Consider the following 17,962-nt stretch of genomic DNA (forward strand, 5'->3'; position numbering starts at 1 on the left):
CAAAACTATAATGACTTTAAACAAGTACAAAGTGGTTACATGGTCGGTCAATTTGACTGAGCCCATGTAGAGTGAAAATACAATTTTGTTCTTGAATTTATAATTAAGAATATAAAAAGAGACTCTTGATAAACTTTTAAACAAACAAAATCCTATGATTTCTCTTCTACTGCAAGAAACCTTAGTTCTGACTTACTTTGTTTAGGGGATCCTTTCTTTTAAGAGACCTACTTGTTTGACTTTTGATTAGATTCTTTCCATAAATTTTTCTCAGAATTGTTTTTAAAAAGTTCTTTTAAATACCCTTATCTCAGCTTTTTGTGGAAGTATCTTGCATTGTGCCTAAAAAAATAGTGGCCAAGATTTGTCAGTTAATTTATTACTAAGAATTAGAATTCATTTTAACTTTGTTTGATTATTTCACACTGGAATCAATAAATCATAAAGAAAGTAATTTATCACCATTTTCTTATAGGGTGTTTTTTGTGTGATTATTAATTATTAATTTATTCAGAAAACAAATTCAAGAACTTGAAGATCAACATAGAATTGCCGAGGTAAAACGACAGAAGGAACAAGAGATATTAGAGGAAATGTTGGAGCAAAAGCACAAAGAATTAGCCATGTTGCAGGAGAAAAATGAAAACCTTCAACAACAGCTGCAACAAGTAAATATAGTACAAAGAAGTCTTAATTAGGTTTCACTGGATTGCAAGTTCTATAAAGATATCAGTTGACTGAAGAGTTTAGTATTATACATCATTGGGATAAAATTGCAATGAATCAGTGGATTTTCTGAACTTGACAACAGTAAATTTCCTTCCCACCCTGCACATACAATACAATAGTTGCTACTATGGAAGCACTATACTTTTATCTTAGATCAGTCAAACTTTCCATGAATAAGGTGCACTAACATTGGTGTTGAGGCTAGAATTTTCTTTAGAACACCTAAAATATTTTCATTTTCTGACCAAAAAACTTGGGTGATTCCTTTAATGCCTGTTGTAGAGGACAAGCTGTGTCAGAAATGTGTTTTTTAAAAAACAAGTATAAACCCAGCAGTCCATTGACATAATCACATGTTTCTTAGTATTGGTTGGTTCTATGTACCTTCAACTTTTACTGGATCCTTTTTCATTCCTTTATTCTGACTGTAGAATCAAGAAAAGATGCTCAGTGAAAAAGCACACTCATTTCTTTGGATCTAGATTTAAGTATATTAAAAGCTTTTTGTATAGCATTCAGTTCATTGTAAAATACCGTTTTTGGAAATGATTAAAATTACACCAATTTTAGCTGTATTGTGAGACATTGACCACTGGCAATATTTTTTTCTGTAAATTTTTTTCGTGCGTTATTATGCATATTTATAGCATACAATTTTTGAGTCCCAGTTTTATTTTGTAACAAACTTTATTATTATTTTTTACTAAGTCTACAGAAGAAATGTCTGAAAATGAAAGAAAACTGGATAGTGAAAAGATGAGTAGAGAGAAAGAGTTGATGGGAAATATTCAAGAGATTAATCTGGAACTGGAAGAGCTAAGGAAACAAGAAAAAGATTACTTACAGACGTTCTCTAAAGCTCGACAATTGTTGCAAGAGGTAATATTAGTTTTCTGCTTGTTTTTGCAGATACAAATAATAATAAATAAATGAAGGGAAAGTGTGAAATAAAAACATGTTTTGAAACTTTGAAGTGCATTCTGAAAATTTTTAATTACAATAGTTTAACCCAATAACAATGACATGCTTCAGACTTAAGCATGTTACATAACTCTTATTAAATTTAATTTCAGTAATAAAACCTGTGGATAAAATTGTTTAAAACTTCACAAGAACTTTCATTAAAGTATGTAGTTTGAGAAAAATAAGTTTTTTTTTCCTACTATTTCTAAAAAATTCATTATTTAATAATTCACCTGCAAGGCGATTTTTATTTTGAGTATAAAAATACTATTTATTGTCTTAGTTTTAACATTTCACTTGCATAATCTCTAGAACCTACTAAATGAATATCAAAAGTTTTTTTAATGTAAATGTTTTTATCTTATTTTCCATTTTTTTCTACCATATCACTAACTCTAGCTATTATCATCAATGTACAGTGCAATGAAATGCTTGAAATTAAGAATTTGAAATATATACATACCTTTTAACTCTTCATTGAGTAATCTTAATATATATTCTTTGGATCATATGCATAATTTTATGTCTTTTACCTTTTCACTTAGTTTATTTTTAGTATTTTATTTTCCTTTCCTGTTCTTTATTTTTTAGTATTTATGTTGACACGCATCAACAGGTGCTCACGGGTGATAGAACATCAACATTGGCAGAGAAGGTTTAGTATCAGGCAAAATTTTGTTTGCACTTGTAACTTTGTGGACAATTGTTTAGCAAGGCAAAGCATAGAATAAATTTATCAAATCATTAAACTTTTCAATATAAATTTTAAAACACAAATAATACATATTTAACTAAAATATAAAAGAAAAACTGAAATGTAATTTAAATGTCTATCAAAATAACTTGTATAAGGCAAAAAAAATAGCCAAGTGCTAGAGACACCACTCTCAACAATGGACTAAGATTCCTTCCAATTTCCTTAATGAAATGCATACATTGACTAATATCCACGACCTCTTTACAAGATATAGCATGAAATATGCCCTTTCTATTGGTTATAAGCATGCCATTAAATTTAAAACTGTTGCCTAGTGACACATCTACTTTGCAAGTGGGTGTGGCTTATCTTGAACTGAGGAAATTTTAAAACCATTTAAGATAAGTTCATGGAATGTACTCAAATTACTGGTAAACAACCTATATACTGAGCTTTGAATGTCTACACAAAATCGTCTTCATTACACACAGTTTCTTCTATACCAGCTCTTAAATTTGAAAATTGTAACTGCAAGCGTATAATGAGATATCAAAACTTAAGTTTTATATAATATTTTAGATTTCTTTTGAAATAAAGGAATAAAAAATTAGATAATATAAAACTTTGAATTATAACATACTTAATAATAATAATTTCATTAAAATACATTGATAGTAAAGTGGTTTAATTACTTTTTTGAATGTAACTCAGTAACATGCACAGAAAGAGTTTTAAAAGTGGCTTTGTTGTTATAGGGTTAAGTCATTTATGCATCTCATGCATTATAAATAAGGAAATATTTGTAGAACTTAAAAATTGCTTCACAGAATATTGTGAATTCAAAATATTTTTTCAATTTTAAACTCTTATGTAAAATGTTTTACTTGAATTATTGATTGAAGGCCACCTCATTAGCTTACATTTATGGTCTCTTTCTAAATAACTTTCTTATAAACCATGATTAGGTCATTCTTCCTGTCGTGAAGCTTGTAAACTGTTGTTTTTGTAGGCGTGATATCACACGTAGCAGAACACGTTACTTTACTTCAGTATGTGGATACTGTAGCTTGTCACTGATATACATAGCAATTTTTCAGCTTTGTCTTTTTTTCAGATAATTTTATCCAGTCAATAATATATAGTAATTTTGAATGTTAGTGTATATATGTTTTCATTACTGTGTTTTATCTAGCCAAACCACTCAGCTATTACTTCTTCCTGCATAATAGGAAATGAGAGGGAGGAATTTTGCCATTTATTAGATCTATATCTTTATTATACTCAATTGAACTTGAAGTTTTAATTTGTAATTGAAAGCTGCTATAACATTGGTTTTTCACTGTGAATCTCACCTGTGCAAAATCTTCTTTCTCTATCATTAGTATTCTCAGAAAATCTTTTAAATAAAAACAATCGTAGTTTTGTACCAAAACTTAAAAAAAAGCAATAAGGAAATTTATTGAAATTTAAAAAATTTGTTAAGAAAAAAAGAAAAGAGGCTTCTCTAGCACTACCTAAATGTCTCAGAAATAATTTATACTACAATTCCAGCAACTTTTCAAGGATGTAGGCTTACTTTCCTACTTTTAAGATGGAGCTCAACATTTACATTCTTGGTAAACAAAACAAAACATTCCCATGTGATTTCAAGCATCTGTGAGCTTTGCATGTACTGTAGGTTCTCTGTTGTTTCTGCTAAGACTAGAACATTAATATTTTATTACACTAAACGTGTTATATGTTACTGCATTTTGGCATTAGGGTCCGTTGGTGTCGAGACCAGCATATTGCAATCTATTATGGGAAACTATTCTACATTATATGGCAGATTTATTTCTTTTGCTGTGGAGTTGTTATTTTATATATTAATAGGTATTAGTATTCTCCTGATAGTGTTGCTGAAACTAACATAATATTAGTCTATAGTTAGTTATCGTTCTGGAAGGATAGAATTGTAGTATTTGCTGATAATATTGGTTTTTTTATTGCCAGTTTCATGTTGAAAACACTTATATGTAATTATTATTACTTTTTCATCTTTCTAGAGAAAATCACAACTTTTTACTGAAGTAGAAAATCAACGTCAGGAGTTAATGGAAGAATGGAAACGTATAGAGAACTACAAATCAAAAGAATTGCAGCTGAAAGAGAGTAAAGAGACTGAACTACGTGAAGAAAAGGAGACAGTAGAGTGGTTGCAGCAACAGAAGTACCTCCAGGTAATGCTATAATGTACTTGTAACATTTCTTGTTCATGTCTACCTCAAGGTAATGCTGTAATGAGCTTGCAACATTTCATATTGATTTCAGAGCATGTCATATGATACCTTACTCTGCTAAAACACATTAAAATCATATTAGTTCAGTAAGAGAGCGTATTTATGAATTCAATTTTTTTAAATTGGTTGTTTGTAAGTTGTTTTGTCTAGAGTACTTTGTACTTAAGTTCGGCAAGCTAATGTCCAGCTAACTGGTTGATATTGACAGATGGCTTCAATTTCCAAGTCATTTATGTTATTGTTCAAGAGCTATGTTAAAAGTTAAATAGTGAAATAAAGATGTTATGGGTTACCAGTTAGTAAACATGACAATATATTTACAATTTATATTTGAAGAGTGTATGTTTAGTTGACTAATACATCTTATTTGCATTTAACTTTGTTAACAGGGTATATTTACTTCAGTTTAGTTATACACCTTTTTTTTTAACTTTGTTTTGGTAAGAGAGTGTTTGCCTACTTTAGTTTTCTGAACAGTATTTCTTCTATGTTTTGATAACAAATTATATTTATACAAAAGTATTTTTCTATGGGTTATAAATTCATGCTAATATTATATTACTTTAAGCAAGGCATTTTAAAACAATACACAAGTCTGTAACACTTAATACGTAATGAATGTTTTAAAGTTCATAAAATTACCATCTGAATTCTTTTAACATTGAGCTCTTCAATTCCACTGTTCCAGCTTAGTTTGCTTAGTATTTTAAGTTACTTATACAATGCACTTGTTCCATGTTAGAATATTTTACAGCTTACTTTCCCTTAAGTTTAGTTAAAATTAGAGATGCACAGTTAATAAAATTTGACCGAACACTGGGTCTGGGTACCCGGTCACTAAGCTTCGGCCGGGGCTGGGTGTCAACCGGGATCGGGTTCTCCCCTTGCCCTCCCCCCAAAAAAACAACATACAAAAAAATTGGAAACAAAATCAAAATTGATGTTTATTACATTTAACCGAATAATTACCAACAGAACATTGAAGTTTTACTTTCAACTTTCAATGCCTAGCCCCAACTTCTCAAACTCTAACCCCTATTGTTTTCAAAACCCTCACCTTCCCCAGAAATTCACTTCTCAAGCCATGCCTGTTATTAACCCCTTTTGTTCTCTGAATTCCCGACTTTCAGCTAGCATTCAGTTTTTGTTGTTTGGAACACGTTTTTTTATAACTAAACCAATTATTGACTGTAAGTTTCAGTACCACGTTAGTTTCCACAAAGCTTAGAGACAGAGCCAATTATTACCGGGTAGCCCAATATCTGTCCGGGGCCAAATATTTGGTTGGGTACCTGTGCATCCCTAGTTAAAATCATTAGTTTTTTGCAGACATAGTGCTGAAAGTTATTTTATTGGATTTCTCTATATCAAGCCACATTATAATTAAGTCAGAATTTTACAGTGATATTAAACAGAATAAGTGATTTGTTGCAATTTGAGTTTTAGGCTTTAAGAATTCACCAAACCCTCCAGCTAGTATGAAGTGTAGTTAGACAATTTGATAAAATAACAGTCTTTCTGTTACAGGCTGAACTTCAGGCTAAACAACTGAAGCTTCTTCAGTGTGAGATGGAGATTATAGAAGATGCAGAAGCCAAGACAATCACCAGTTCATCACCTCAAAACAAGAAGAAAGAAACCTCGTTTAATAAGTACAAGAATAAAGTGGAGAAAGTAATAGCTGATCATGAAAAATATATTAACTTGAAACTGCATGATTTTCACCAACAGGTTGCAATGGAGAAGGAATGTCTGGAAGATATGAGACGTACTGTCTCTTTGAAAGTAATGGATATACAGCAAAGAGCAAAAGGCGTGGACCCAACTGATCTTGAAACTGATTTTCAATACACTCAAAAACTTTCTAATTTAGAAGAAGAAAGAAATAATATCTGTAAAGAACTAAGTAAGATTTTATCCCGTGAGGCTTTGATTAAAGACATGTTTAGCACAGAGCTTGAATTCTTAAAAAGTAACAAACAAAAGCTTTTGGATGAAATTCCATCAAGTTCTGAAGTGAAGGAACTAGCTTTTTCAAAGTATTTTGAGCAAAGAGAACTTGAGAATAAAATTTGTTCACTTACGAAGAAGTTGAGTGAATTAGTGGAACAGCACAAAAAAGCATTTAAAAATACAAGGAAAGAAGAGATAAAATTCAATAGGAAAAAAGATCTCGTAGAGACTGTTCAACAGAGGGAACAAGAAGAAATAAAAGAAAAAATCCAATTAGTACAGAAACTTGAGAATAAAGAAGAAGATTTGGAAAGGAAGGAAAGAGAAACACTGGAAGACATTGAAAATTCAAAAGCAAGGTAGTAATCTCAGTATCAGTGTTCTTATCTTCAAGTGAACTTCATCTCTGTATTTGTTTTTGCATATTACCCTTAAAATTCAAAATATTTTTATAGTGTTTCTCATAGAAATACTAATACTCATGGTCACACGAATACAACATGGATATGATGTTTACTGACCTAACTTTTTAGTTTCATTTAAGTGAGTTATTCTGAGTTTACTTTTTCATTATATTGACTACAGTTGTTTCCCATCTTATTAACCCACTAAATTAGCTAATGTTTCTTTAAAAGTTGAGGTTGAATAAGTTACATAAAATACTTTACTAAAGATAAGCATAACATAATTTAGCATAGGCCTTGACAAATCCTGGGTGCCAGGTCACCATGGCGAATAAAAATTTCATTGTGGTGCCTAGTATTTTCTTCCATTTTATTTATGCATAGGGATGTGCTAAATTGAACTTGAATCTTGAACAGTTCTGGACTCTTGGAACTCCAGAACTATTTTTGTGTTCATTGAGTTTGAAATCAAACTCTGTTTGTAGGATTTTAATGGCAGATTCAGCACTTCTTGTTTTTTCAGTAATGAAGCACTGCTGTTGTACAACATGTTACTAATTTCATGCCATTTTGTTTTTCTTCTTTCTCTCAGTTCAATCAGTTCACGTGATTAGACTCAGATGGGACCAATGACAGTTTTTTCAGGCAATACTATAAAGTGTTTGTTGATATCGTGATAGTTAGCATGCCCTCATTGCTGTGAAAGTAAATAAGTATAGCCCCCATTTCCCAGTACAAACAGTAGTGAAGTTAGATTAGGCAAACCAAAAGGCATGATTTAGTAGAGGTTATATAATTAGTTATATTGTGTTTATGACAGAATATGGGTAGAAGTGGGATGGAAGGATCTAGTACAGTGCTGAGTGTCACTTAAAAAATTAGTTGTTTTTATAAAATAATTATTATTTAATTCTGGGAGGCAAATACTGCTTATCTGACTCTCTTATTGTATGCTTTTCATATCTACAAAATGATGTAATTTGTCTGTGTTCTGCTTTGTAAATTATTAAATCTGGATGCTCATGTACTAAATTCAGCCTTAGATGTCACTTTCTATAGCATGATTTCGTCAAGGAAGCTATCCACTGGTTCATGTGTTCTGGAGGACCGTTCTATGACTTTCAAATGGAGCAAACATATTTCTAGATTCTTGTTGTTTATAATTGGACAGCTACAAAGAGAATGTGGATCATGTGAATAGTTTTGCTGCTTTCAGATAGAAGATTAACTTGTGTTTTGAAAGAACCAAGATATGTGCTGTGTTTTCATGTTTGTTCTTTATTTTACATGCCAGCTATGCATTCCCATATTTTAATTTTACCATTTTGAACCAAAGGACAAGTAAAATGATCTTACAATGTAAAAGAAATGTTTAATTTTATTCACGAAACTTGTTTTTTCTCTTCTGCACTTGTTCTAACAGTAACATTCTATCCATCCAAATCTTCAAACCTCTCATCATGCAGGGGTGGTTTATCTGTGTCATCATTATTTCTCTAAACCAGGAATATGAAAAATCATAGTTTGATTTTATAGCATGACAGTATTGTTACGTCTCTGCTCATTTGTTAATTTCCAGTACAAAATCTTTCGAGGAAGTTCAGCGATACAAGTCCTTTCTTAATTAAAACTAGTTTATTCTTTCTCGATACAACTTTGTAATACACAGAATTTCCACAGTCACTCTAAACTTAACCTTTATAACACACGCTATAAATCACAGCGATTCACACACTTTACTTACGGTGCGTACTGTTCGCTTGACTCAGTTATCCATCTCTTTTAATCTATCTATCTATGTCACTGGCTTTCTTTGCCAGGCTTATATACTAAAAAAGAGGGCGTCTAGCAAACACTCGGACAATCACAGGGTTCTCCGATAATTCTAGAAACTCCAGCACGGATGTTCCCAGCGTCACACGACTTCTGCTGTTGTAACAGTATTGTATTGTGTTTAATGTTATAAAGTGATATTGTATTGTGTTCTTGTTTTGTTCTGAAACAAGATTCTAGAATAATAAAATATGTAAATTTTTTAAAGGTTGAAAGAGATTGAATTGTCTCTGCAGTCCCAGATTGCATCTCAAAATTCCTCACAGTCATCTGTCAATGAGGCGCTGATTAATCAGATAGATGAAGAAAACAGTTGTGGAGTGTATGCAACAGTAAGAAGAGAATTTTTTGAAGAGCAAACTCCTAATTGTAGTTTACTTATAGATAGTAAACACGATTCAATAGAAAAACTTAGAAGTCATGATGGAACCTCAGAAGAATTAGAGAGAAAATTAATGGTAATTTATATTTTTGACATTAACACAATTATTAGTGTAGCTTATTTAAAGGATTTTATTCATCAGAGAGAAGGAAACATCTTGTAGTAAAAGCATCTGATCACAATTAATCCTCTCATTGTGAACTCTTACAAGTATTTTACATATTATAGAGGAATATAGATCTAATTGAACAGTTAAGTATTATCTATGTTCTTCAAGCATTTTAACTTGTTGTCAGGGACTTTTTACACACCTGAGGAAGTCCTATTAGTAGTTAAAATATTTAATGAAAGTATGAATTAGTTCTCTTCATCAGTGGTTGTTTTGTTGTTGTTTTTTGGATTTAGCAAATTGGTGAGTTATTCTAAAAACTTTTAAAGTTTTGAAATGAATAAATGTAATTCCAAAACATTTGTTGTCACTTTTTTCTCTTCAGTCCTGCCTACATTTAAATAACTTTGTTTCATTCATCTTTCATGTAGCTCATCTTTTCATAGAAAAAAAGAGGTTAATGCTGGTGCATAATAAGGTATCCAGACTATTAGTATATAAATCATGTTACGTAGAATATTTGCATTTAGTTTCACCACTTTAAAGTTATTGATGTACAATATATTTTCTTTAAGTAAATTTACATCTGGAGACACCCAGAATATTCCTGCATTTTCTCGTGACTTGAAGCCTGTAATTGTTGTTTAAATATGAGTATCTGGTAACACAGAATATTGTTGTACTTTCCCTTGTCTTTAAGCTTGTAAATATTGTTTAAGTATTGAGAATCTGGTAACACAGAATATTGTTGCACTTTCCCTTGACTTGAAGACTGTAATTGTTGTATAAGTATGAGTATCTGGAAACACCCACAGTATTCATGTACTGTTCCCTTGACTTGTGATTTGTAAGGTTTGTCAGTTATTAACTCGTCCAGTGACAGACATGCTATTATAGGACTGTTTTCTGTGCTTGTGTCTCGTAATCAAGATTATTTGGTGTGTTCTTGATAAAATATGCCTTCTGTTAGTATAGTTATTAAATATTTTGAGAGTTTTCTTTCCTGTTCGTCTTAAGATTGAGGATACAGAAAAGTCAACTCCATATTCTTTTTGTTTGGATAATGCACACAGTATAGTAATGATTTTTCCTCAAACGTGTGTGTTGTGGTTTTATTTATTTATAGGAACTCCTGTAAAATTTGGTTTTCCTTTGCCTTTCTTTGGCTAGTGAAATCTCTCATCTTCAGTTATCTTTTTTTGGATGTTACCCTTCTAAAAGTAGAAATACTTAACCCAATTATATGCAACTTGGTACAAACTTTTTAAATAGTATTTAGTTTCTGCTTTAAAAAAAATTTATAAAAAAGTTCCAAAATTTATGAGCAATCTAGAGCCTCACCTTTCAAAAGGGCATGACTGTTACCTTTCTTAGATTAGATATTGTGAGGTTTTCAATAGTATTCATAGAGAATATAATTTTATATCATATAAATATAGTTTGTTTTCAAGAAATAAGTTGTTTTATTTGTTTATGTATTGTTTGAATATAATAAACTATTAAGTTTAGATAACATTCAGTAAAAAGAATTTGAGTCATCTGAATAGTTTATCATTGCTAACTGTACTTGCTATACCTAACTAAGGTTATCTGATTTATTATCATAAAATAAAATTCCTGTAGCTTTCAAATATACATAATTTAGAAGAAAAACAAAAAGGTCAAAAGAAACTAAAAATAGAAATTTAGTGATTGGCTGTAGTTATTTTCAAAGCTGAAATTCATTTGTAATCATTCAAACATCATAAAAGGGTAGCAAAAAGGGGTTGTAGTAATATAATCAATAATAAAGGACAGAAATTATGTGAAAAATAAGACATAAACCATTATATTTTCCAGGGATTATAGTTTCTTAGCAAATATAAACCTATACTTAGGTATAAGCAGAAAAATTCTAAAAGAATAAATAAATAAATAAATGCATTTAATACAGGAGAGATTCCTTGGAGCCATGTAGAGATGAAAGTTGGAACTTGTTTTTTCATTTTACATTGTGAATTGTGCTAAATAAATGTTATATAATGATAAAATATCAAATATTTTTTAGTAAACATTTTTAGGTATAGAGTTACAATTATATTTCTTCCTTAGATTATTTCAAAATTTAACATGCAGGTGTATGCTTTACATCTGAAAGGTGCACACTAGTCTGGTTAGTTAACTGGTGACAGTTTCATTTAGCACTAATTGCTTGATTCTAGCTAGTAACTAAATCCATATGCGTATAGTAATATTTTATAACATACAAAGCAAACTTGAATTTATATTTCACCCTGTATCTTTGGTTTCAGTGTGTGAGTTTCCAGCTGTTCCATATTTAAGGAAATAGTGAAAATCTGTCCCCAGATGGCAGGAAAATAAACCTAATTTAAAATACCAGAGTTCCTTTTACTGGTTTAGTGATCATCTTCTCCACATACTTCTTAACTGTATAACTGTGGTATCCAAGTTACTGTTTTGCAAATGTTGGTAGAAATATTTCCACATTTATGTACTGCACAGTTAGATATTGACATAAAATGTTATTTATTTATTCTGTGGTCAGAGAGATAATCAGAGTAAATAGAGTATATACGGTAACAAATGAAGTATTTCAAAGTAGTTCTCCTTATCATGCAATATTTCAATCTTTCCAGATATATCTGTATAATATACCTATTGTAATTTTTTAAATATTAGTTGGTCATCACAAGTACATGTATGTGTTATCCAGGAAATTAACATTTTGGAAATGGAGTATACAACTCTTAAGCAAGATCTTGAAGAAAAGAAGAAAGCTTTTGAACAGGAGAGACAGTATGAATTAGACCACATAGAAGTAGAAAAATTTCACTTGCAGGAACTGGAGCATCAAGAAAGGTAGATGAATATAATGCTTAATATACCACTGACACTATATATGTTTTTGATATTGCTGCTAAATAAGAATAATCTCTTCTATGGCCTAGTGGTTTGGGTGCTTGTCTCACATTTTGCACGTCATAGGTTCAAAGTTCATCATCAAACATACTTGCCTTTTCAACCATAGGGACATTATAATGTGAAGGTTAATCCCATTTATTGTTGGTCAAGAGTAGCCAAAGAGTTAGCAGCAGTGGGTGATGTTGACTAGCTGCCTTCCCTGTAGTCTGTCTCTTCTAAATTAGGGACAGCTAACATGGATAGCCTTGAAGTAGCTTTGCACAAAATTAAAATAACAAACAGATCTCGTTTATGCTATTTTTACATTTCATTATTTTATAGCATTGGTTGACTTTTGCTAGGTGATATCAGTTACTCATAATGACATTTTGCAGCCTATAATGTTTTTAGTTTGGTAAGGTGAAGATTGTTGATGATAAATGCCCCTTTTTTCATTTTTTTTTATCTTGTACCAGAGTTAGTCATGCTATTTATGGATTTTGCTTACTTCAGCTTTTCAATCATTATCAGCCATATTATTTTTTACATTCATGTCAATGACTGAAGCTGAGTTTCTGTTCCAACTTGCATATTTTTTCCTGGTATTTTTACCTTTTGGTTAAGTTCTGTAGGCTTTATTCAGATTTGTTCTTAATCCATTTGGGAATCAACAGACTATTGAGGATGTTGTTTAAAGGCACTCTTACCTTGTTACATGTGGATTACTGGTTGATAGAAATACTTTACACATGATTTTACACATTGCTTGAGATCCTGGAATGTAATGTTAGTGAATGGAAATCTGTTGACAATCATGGATATACCTTGAATCACTTATGAATCACTGTACTTATATATTTAATATTGATTAAATGTATTTTGACTGAGGAAAATCATTTGGATTTGAATGTTTCCACCCATTTTCTTGGCTCATATCATGTAATTTTAGTACATACCTTGCATTTTCCATCCATTTTCTTGGCCCTTATCATGTAATTTTAGTAGGTACTGTGCATGTTTCCATCTTTTTATTGGCCCTTATCATGTAATTTTAGTAGGTGCTGTGCATGTTTCCGTCATTTTGATTGGCCATTATCGCATAATTATAGTATGTACCATGCAGTTTTCAGTCCTGTTTTTTGGCTTGTATCATGTAATTTTAGTATGTACAGTGCATGTTTCTGTCCATTTTCTTGGCTCTTATCACATAATTTTTTTATGTACTGTGCATGTTTCTGTCCTTTTTTTTTTTGCTTGTATCATGTAATTTTAGTATGTACAGTGCATATTTGTCCATTTCCATGGCCCTTATCACAATTTTTGTATGTACTGTGCATGTTTGTCCATTTCCATGGCCCTTATCACAATTTTTGTATGTACTGTGCATGTTTCAGTCCTTTTTCTTGGTCCTTGTCACATAATTTTTGTATGTACTGTGCATGTTTCCATCCATTTTCTTGGTCATTATCACGTAATTTTAATATGTATCGTGCATGTTTTATTCCATTTTCTTGGCCTTTATCATGTAATTTTAATATGTATCATGCATGTTTTATTCCATTTTCTTGGCCCTTACATAATTTTAGTATGTACCACACATGTGTTTCTGTCCACTTTTTTTTACCTTTATCATATAATTTAGGCCTGGCATGACCAGGTGGTTAGGGCACTTGAATCCCAATCTGAGGGTTAAGGGTTCGAATCCCCATCCCACCAAACGTTCTCACCCTTTCAGCCATGGGAGATTTATAATGTGATGGTCAATCCCACTATTAATTGGTAAAAGAGTAGCCCAAGAGTTGGAGGTGGATGGTGATGACTAGCTGCCTTCCCTCTAGTCTTTCACTGCTAAATTAGGGATGGTCAGTGCAGATATCCCTCGTGTAGCTTTGCACGAAATTCAAACCAATCATATAATTTGAGTATATAGTGTGCTTGTTTCCATCCACATTCTCAGCCATAATCACATAATTTATTTATCGACTATTTTTATTGACTTTTTTTGGTGAGATGAACGTAACTTCAACACGTGTAGATGTTATTCCATAGAAAACTCTCAGTTCTGCATTTTACATGAAATACATCTAAAAAATATGCTTTGAAGTAAATAGAAAGTCTGCATAGTTGTGTTTGTTTGTAACTATAAGATCGAGTTGACTGAAGATAGTGACCCTAGAAGAAGCCTGTGGCATACCTGTTTAATGAAGAGAAGAAAAAAAAAAGATATAACACCATTTCAAAACTTCTGTGGTTACATCTTGAACTAATTGTTATTTCTATTAGAAGTATAGAGCAACAGTATTTATTTATTGCATTTCCTCTTGAAAAATTTTCTATATTATGACTTGTTTACTCTTATTTTGTGCTAGTAGTGTTGAGAGTATATGCCTATAGATTGTGACATAGCATGGTGAAAAGAACAGACTATGCTAAGGTCTTAATGTCTAGCACTACATTGCAACTGTTTTCCTGCTATATTTAAATCTCCTATTTACCAAACTCCTGTGTATATGTTGTACACACAGATATATATATATATTTATATATATTCATAAAATCACATTACTTAAACACTTGGGTCCAAGACAACAAGAAACTTTGCTATTTGTGCAGCTATCTTTCCTGCACAGAACTAAGTTGGTTCAGCTAAGTGAACTTCGTCTTTTGCAATGTGCAGTGAACAAAAATAGGTTGAGTCAAGCAGTAGTTTCTTTATCTTAATATTTAAAGCTTGAGAAACACATTTTGTTTTATGTTGTTTAACAAAAGGTGCGGTTTTTAATTCAGTTCTTTTTGAACATTCCATTTTACTCGCTCACGTCATATGTGAAAGCAGTAAATTCAACTTGAGCACAGGTTACTCTAGGGTCGAGAGTAGTCAACAGCAGTTATAGATTTTGTGAAGCGAGGAAATCCACGATACACTTTAAATATAAAGTCCAGTCACGGCTTTTGAGCGGATTGTTTATTTTTATGTTTTGTTTAACTTTATTGTGACGTTAGATGGTGCATTAAGATGACAGTTACTTGATGATGCCCACATGAGTGGTAGGAGTGGTCGAAACATTGTAATAAAGTTAAACAAAAAAGAAAAATAATGAACAGTCCACTCAAAAGCTGTATCTCTGGACTTTTTAAAGTGATTTTAGTTGTTGACAAGTTGGACAATGGTGCGATGATGCTCTATTTGTTTTACAGCTTCTGCTGCAGTGGTGCAGTTGTAGCCTGCCAGTTATCAAGTTGTAATTGTAATTATCTTTTGTTTTATTTTCTTATGCCACTCCCTCATTAGAGTGTAGTTTTGATGATACCTGAGAACCAGGCAGTTTTCCTGCAGGGAGATCAGCATGCAGCTATTATATGCCAGTGAATGTATAAGTGGTTGGGCTTCGTTTTTGTAAGGTATAGAAATTCATTTAAACAGTTGCAGCAGAATACACTTTGGTTTTGATAGCATATATGTGGAATCTTTACATTTGGTTATGACATCACTAGTATAGCAAACTTCAGTGCCAAGTTGGAATGTGGGTTTGATTAATCACCACCTTACACTGAAACCTGAACACTTGGTCTGTATCTGGATATGTTGGCCAGTGATGATATCATTGCTTCTCACAGAATAGCAGTTACAAAATCAATTCTTCTTCCAACTTTTGTGAAGAGTGTACATTTATTTTTATACTTGCACTTTAAGTTTGAAAACAAACTTTTGTTCTGCTAGTATCAAGGAAACCATTTTGGAAATTAGTCTTAATCCAACTATTGAGCTGGAGAAATTTTTCGAGCCTTCACCTTTGGCCTAGAAGCACAACACCACTGGTTGTGTGTCCTATACCAATTTGTGATGTCTGCACCCAATCTGATGAAGATGTGTGATTTTCATACACTATGACTAAATCATTTGACTTTTAATATTGCTATTAAAATTGGCTTGAAGACATGCATAAGTTGAGGGAGAAGAGGGTTCTAAAATGCAAATACTACATACATTACTCTCCTATATTTTATATTTCATCTTTCCAATTTTTTAAGTTCTCACATGTAATATGCTAAATATAGTTGGAGTCATGTCCTAACTTCACCATGAGGTGTTACTTTGTCAGAGAGAAGGTGCTTTGTGCATGCAGTTTACCAGACCTTTGAGGAGAAAAGATGTGTTGCTGACTTGGAAAAGTCAAAACTCGCTTGGTAAAGTCTCATCTGTATAATAAGCTTTATTTGCTGCTGATCATGCATTTATTTCTTGCTGCATAATGTTCATTCCTGTAAGTAATTTCTGTTAAGAAACGCATACCTCACACAAAGTTATCTCGATCATTGTCTGCCCTCTAAGCATTGCTAAAAAGAATTTTTGCAATCAGTGCACCAGTCTTTATACCCCATCAGTTTGCACCACGTCTGAAAATGAACATATCATGTGACTACTCTCCACCAATAGTATTGTACCATCTATACTAGTGCAGCTAGCTCCTTCTGCTATTCCAGCTCAATCCTCACTTTCTCGATTGTCACAGCATTGTTTAGACGTATTTTTTTTACATGTGTCTACCATTTATGAACGTGCTTCTTTGCCTTTTCAAGTTTTTTTCAGCAGTTTTATTTTTCTGTGTTTGCACTTATTTCTTGTTAATGAATTATAAGAGATATTGGTATGAATTTGCGCTAGTGCATCAACTACAGTAAGAATCCGTTATATTCGACAAAGGTACTGGTAAGACTTTCCAGGTATCGGGTTCGATTTTACCTGCTAAGGAGGTACAGGCCTTAATTTGCAGGAAGCTAGATTCATATGTTCAGCAGGTGTTTTCTTCTTCTTTTCAATGTGACAATGCTTTTGAGGAAGAAGACAATCAATGATAAGACAATTTGGGCTCTACACTTCTTCAGGAGTTTCACCTTCCACCAGTTGCTGAGCTATCGCGTCATTCACTTTGGTGGAGAATTGTTCTCTTCCTTCTTTCTTCCTCTTGATTCTAGTTCTCCCAGGGGATCTGTGGTAAGTTTTCAACATGTACTCTTAACAACTGGTTGATATACCAAAGGTAGGTGTGGCTCAGACAACCTTTGTGTGGTTTTGTTCTTATTTACAAACAGGAGAATTAAATATTTCATATCATCAGTGCTCGGACTTTGGAGTGTTAAATATTTATGTGTCCTTTGTCATCTAAGTTACTTTAGGTGAATTGTAAATGTAAAATTGATTATTACTTTGTTTTTTAGCTAAATTTAATCGTTTTGCATGTTTGTTTGTTAATATTATATACTTTGTAGACTCAGCAAATTTTGTTAGTTTGTTATTAATAAGTTCTTTAACCAGGTATGTTTAGATTTCTGTAAGTTACATATTATTACTACTAGTTACATCTAATTCATTGTTCTTCTCATTAATAACCATGTGTCACATCATCCTTATTATCCTAATATTTGTCAGAGAAGGACTTAAATTTCTTTGCTTTGTTACATCACTTACGTGTGCATTTCTTTCCTGTTTGTAAGACTGGTATTTGCTTTGGCTCCTTTCCTACATTCATGATACTAGAAACCTTATTTTCTCCTTGTAATCTACAATTCGGAGTTCTTCCCCACAGTGCCCACTTTGTTGATAGTTATTTGTGGCTCTGTCATGTTTTCCAGTTCAGGACCCTACCATTTGTACTAACCTTGGCTCTTTAAGTGTTTTGTCAGGGGGCACAAACTCTTGCCCAACATCTT

General features: G+C 32.0%; 1 protein-coding gene across 3 annotated transcripts in view; it reads left to right on the plus strand.

The window, feature by feature from the left end:
* Positions 1-17,962, plus strand: part of LOC106461781 (kinesin-like protein KIF16B) — a 123,299-nt gene that overhangs the window by 90,017 nt on the left and 15,320 nt on the right. For all 3 annotated transcript variants that reach the window (XM_022388827.1, XM_013921634.2, XM_022388826.1), the window contains 6 exons: positions 515-668; positions 1,438-1,608; positions 4,435-4,608; positions 6,196-6,980; positions 9,067-9,316; positions 12,063-12,208. In XM_022388827.1, the coding sequence (XP_022244535.1) occupies positions 515-668; positions 1,438-1,608; positions 4,435-4,608; positions 6,196-6,980; positions 9,067-9,316; positions 12,063-12,208 (1,680 nt within the window). The remainder of the gene's footprint in view (positions 1-514; positions 669-1,437; positions 1,609-4,434; positions 4,609-6,195; positions 6,981-9,066; positions 9,317-12,062; positions 12,209-17,962) is intronic.

This window comes from Limulus polyphemus, unplaced genomic scaffold (assembly GCF_000517525.1).
Source record: "Limulus polyphemus unplaced genomic scaffold, Limulus_polyphemus-2.1.2 Scaffold1030, whole genome shotgun sequence".
NCBI classification, from domain to species: Eukaryota; Metazoa; Arthropoda; class Merostomata; order Xiphosura; family Limulidae; genus Limulus; species Limulus polyphemus.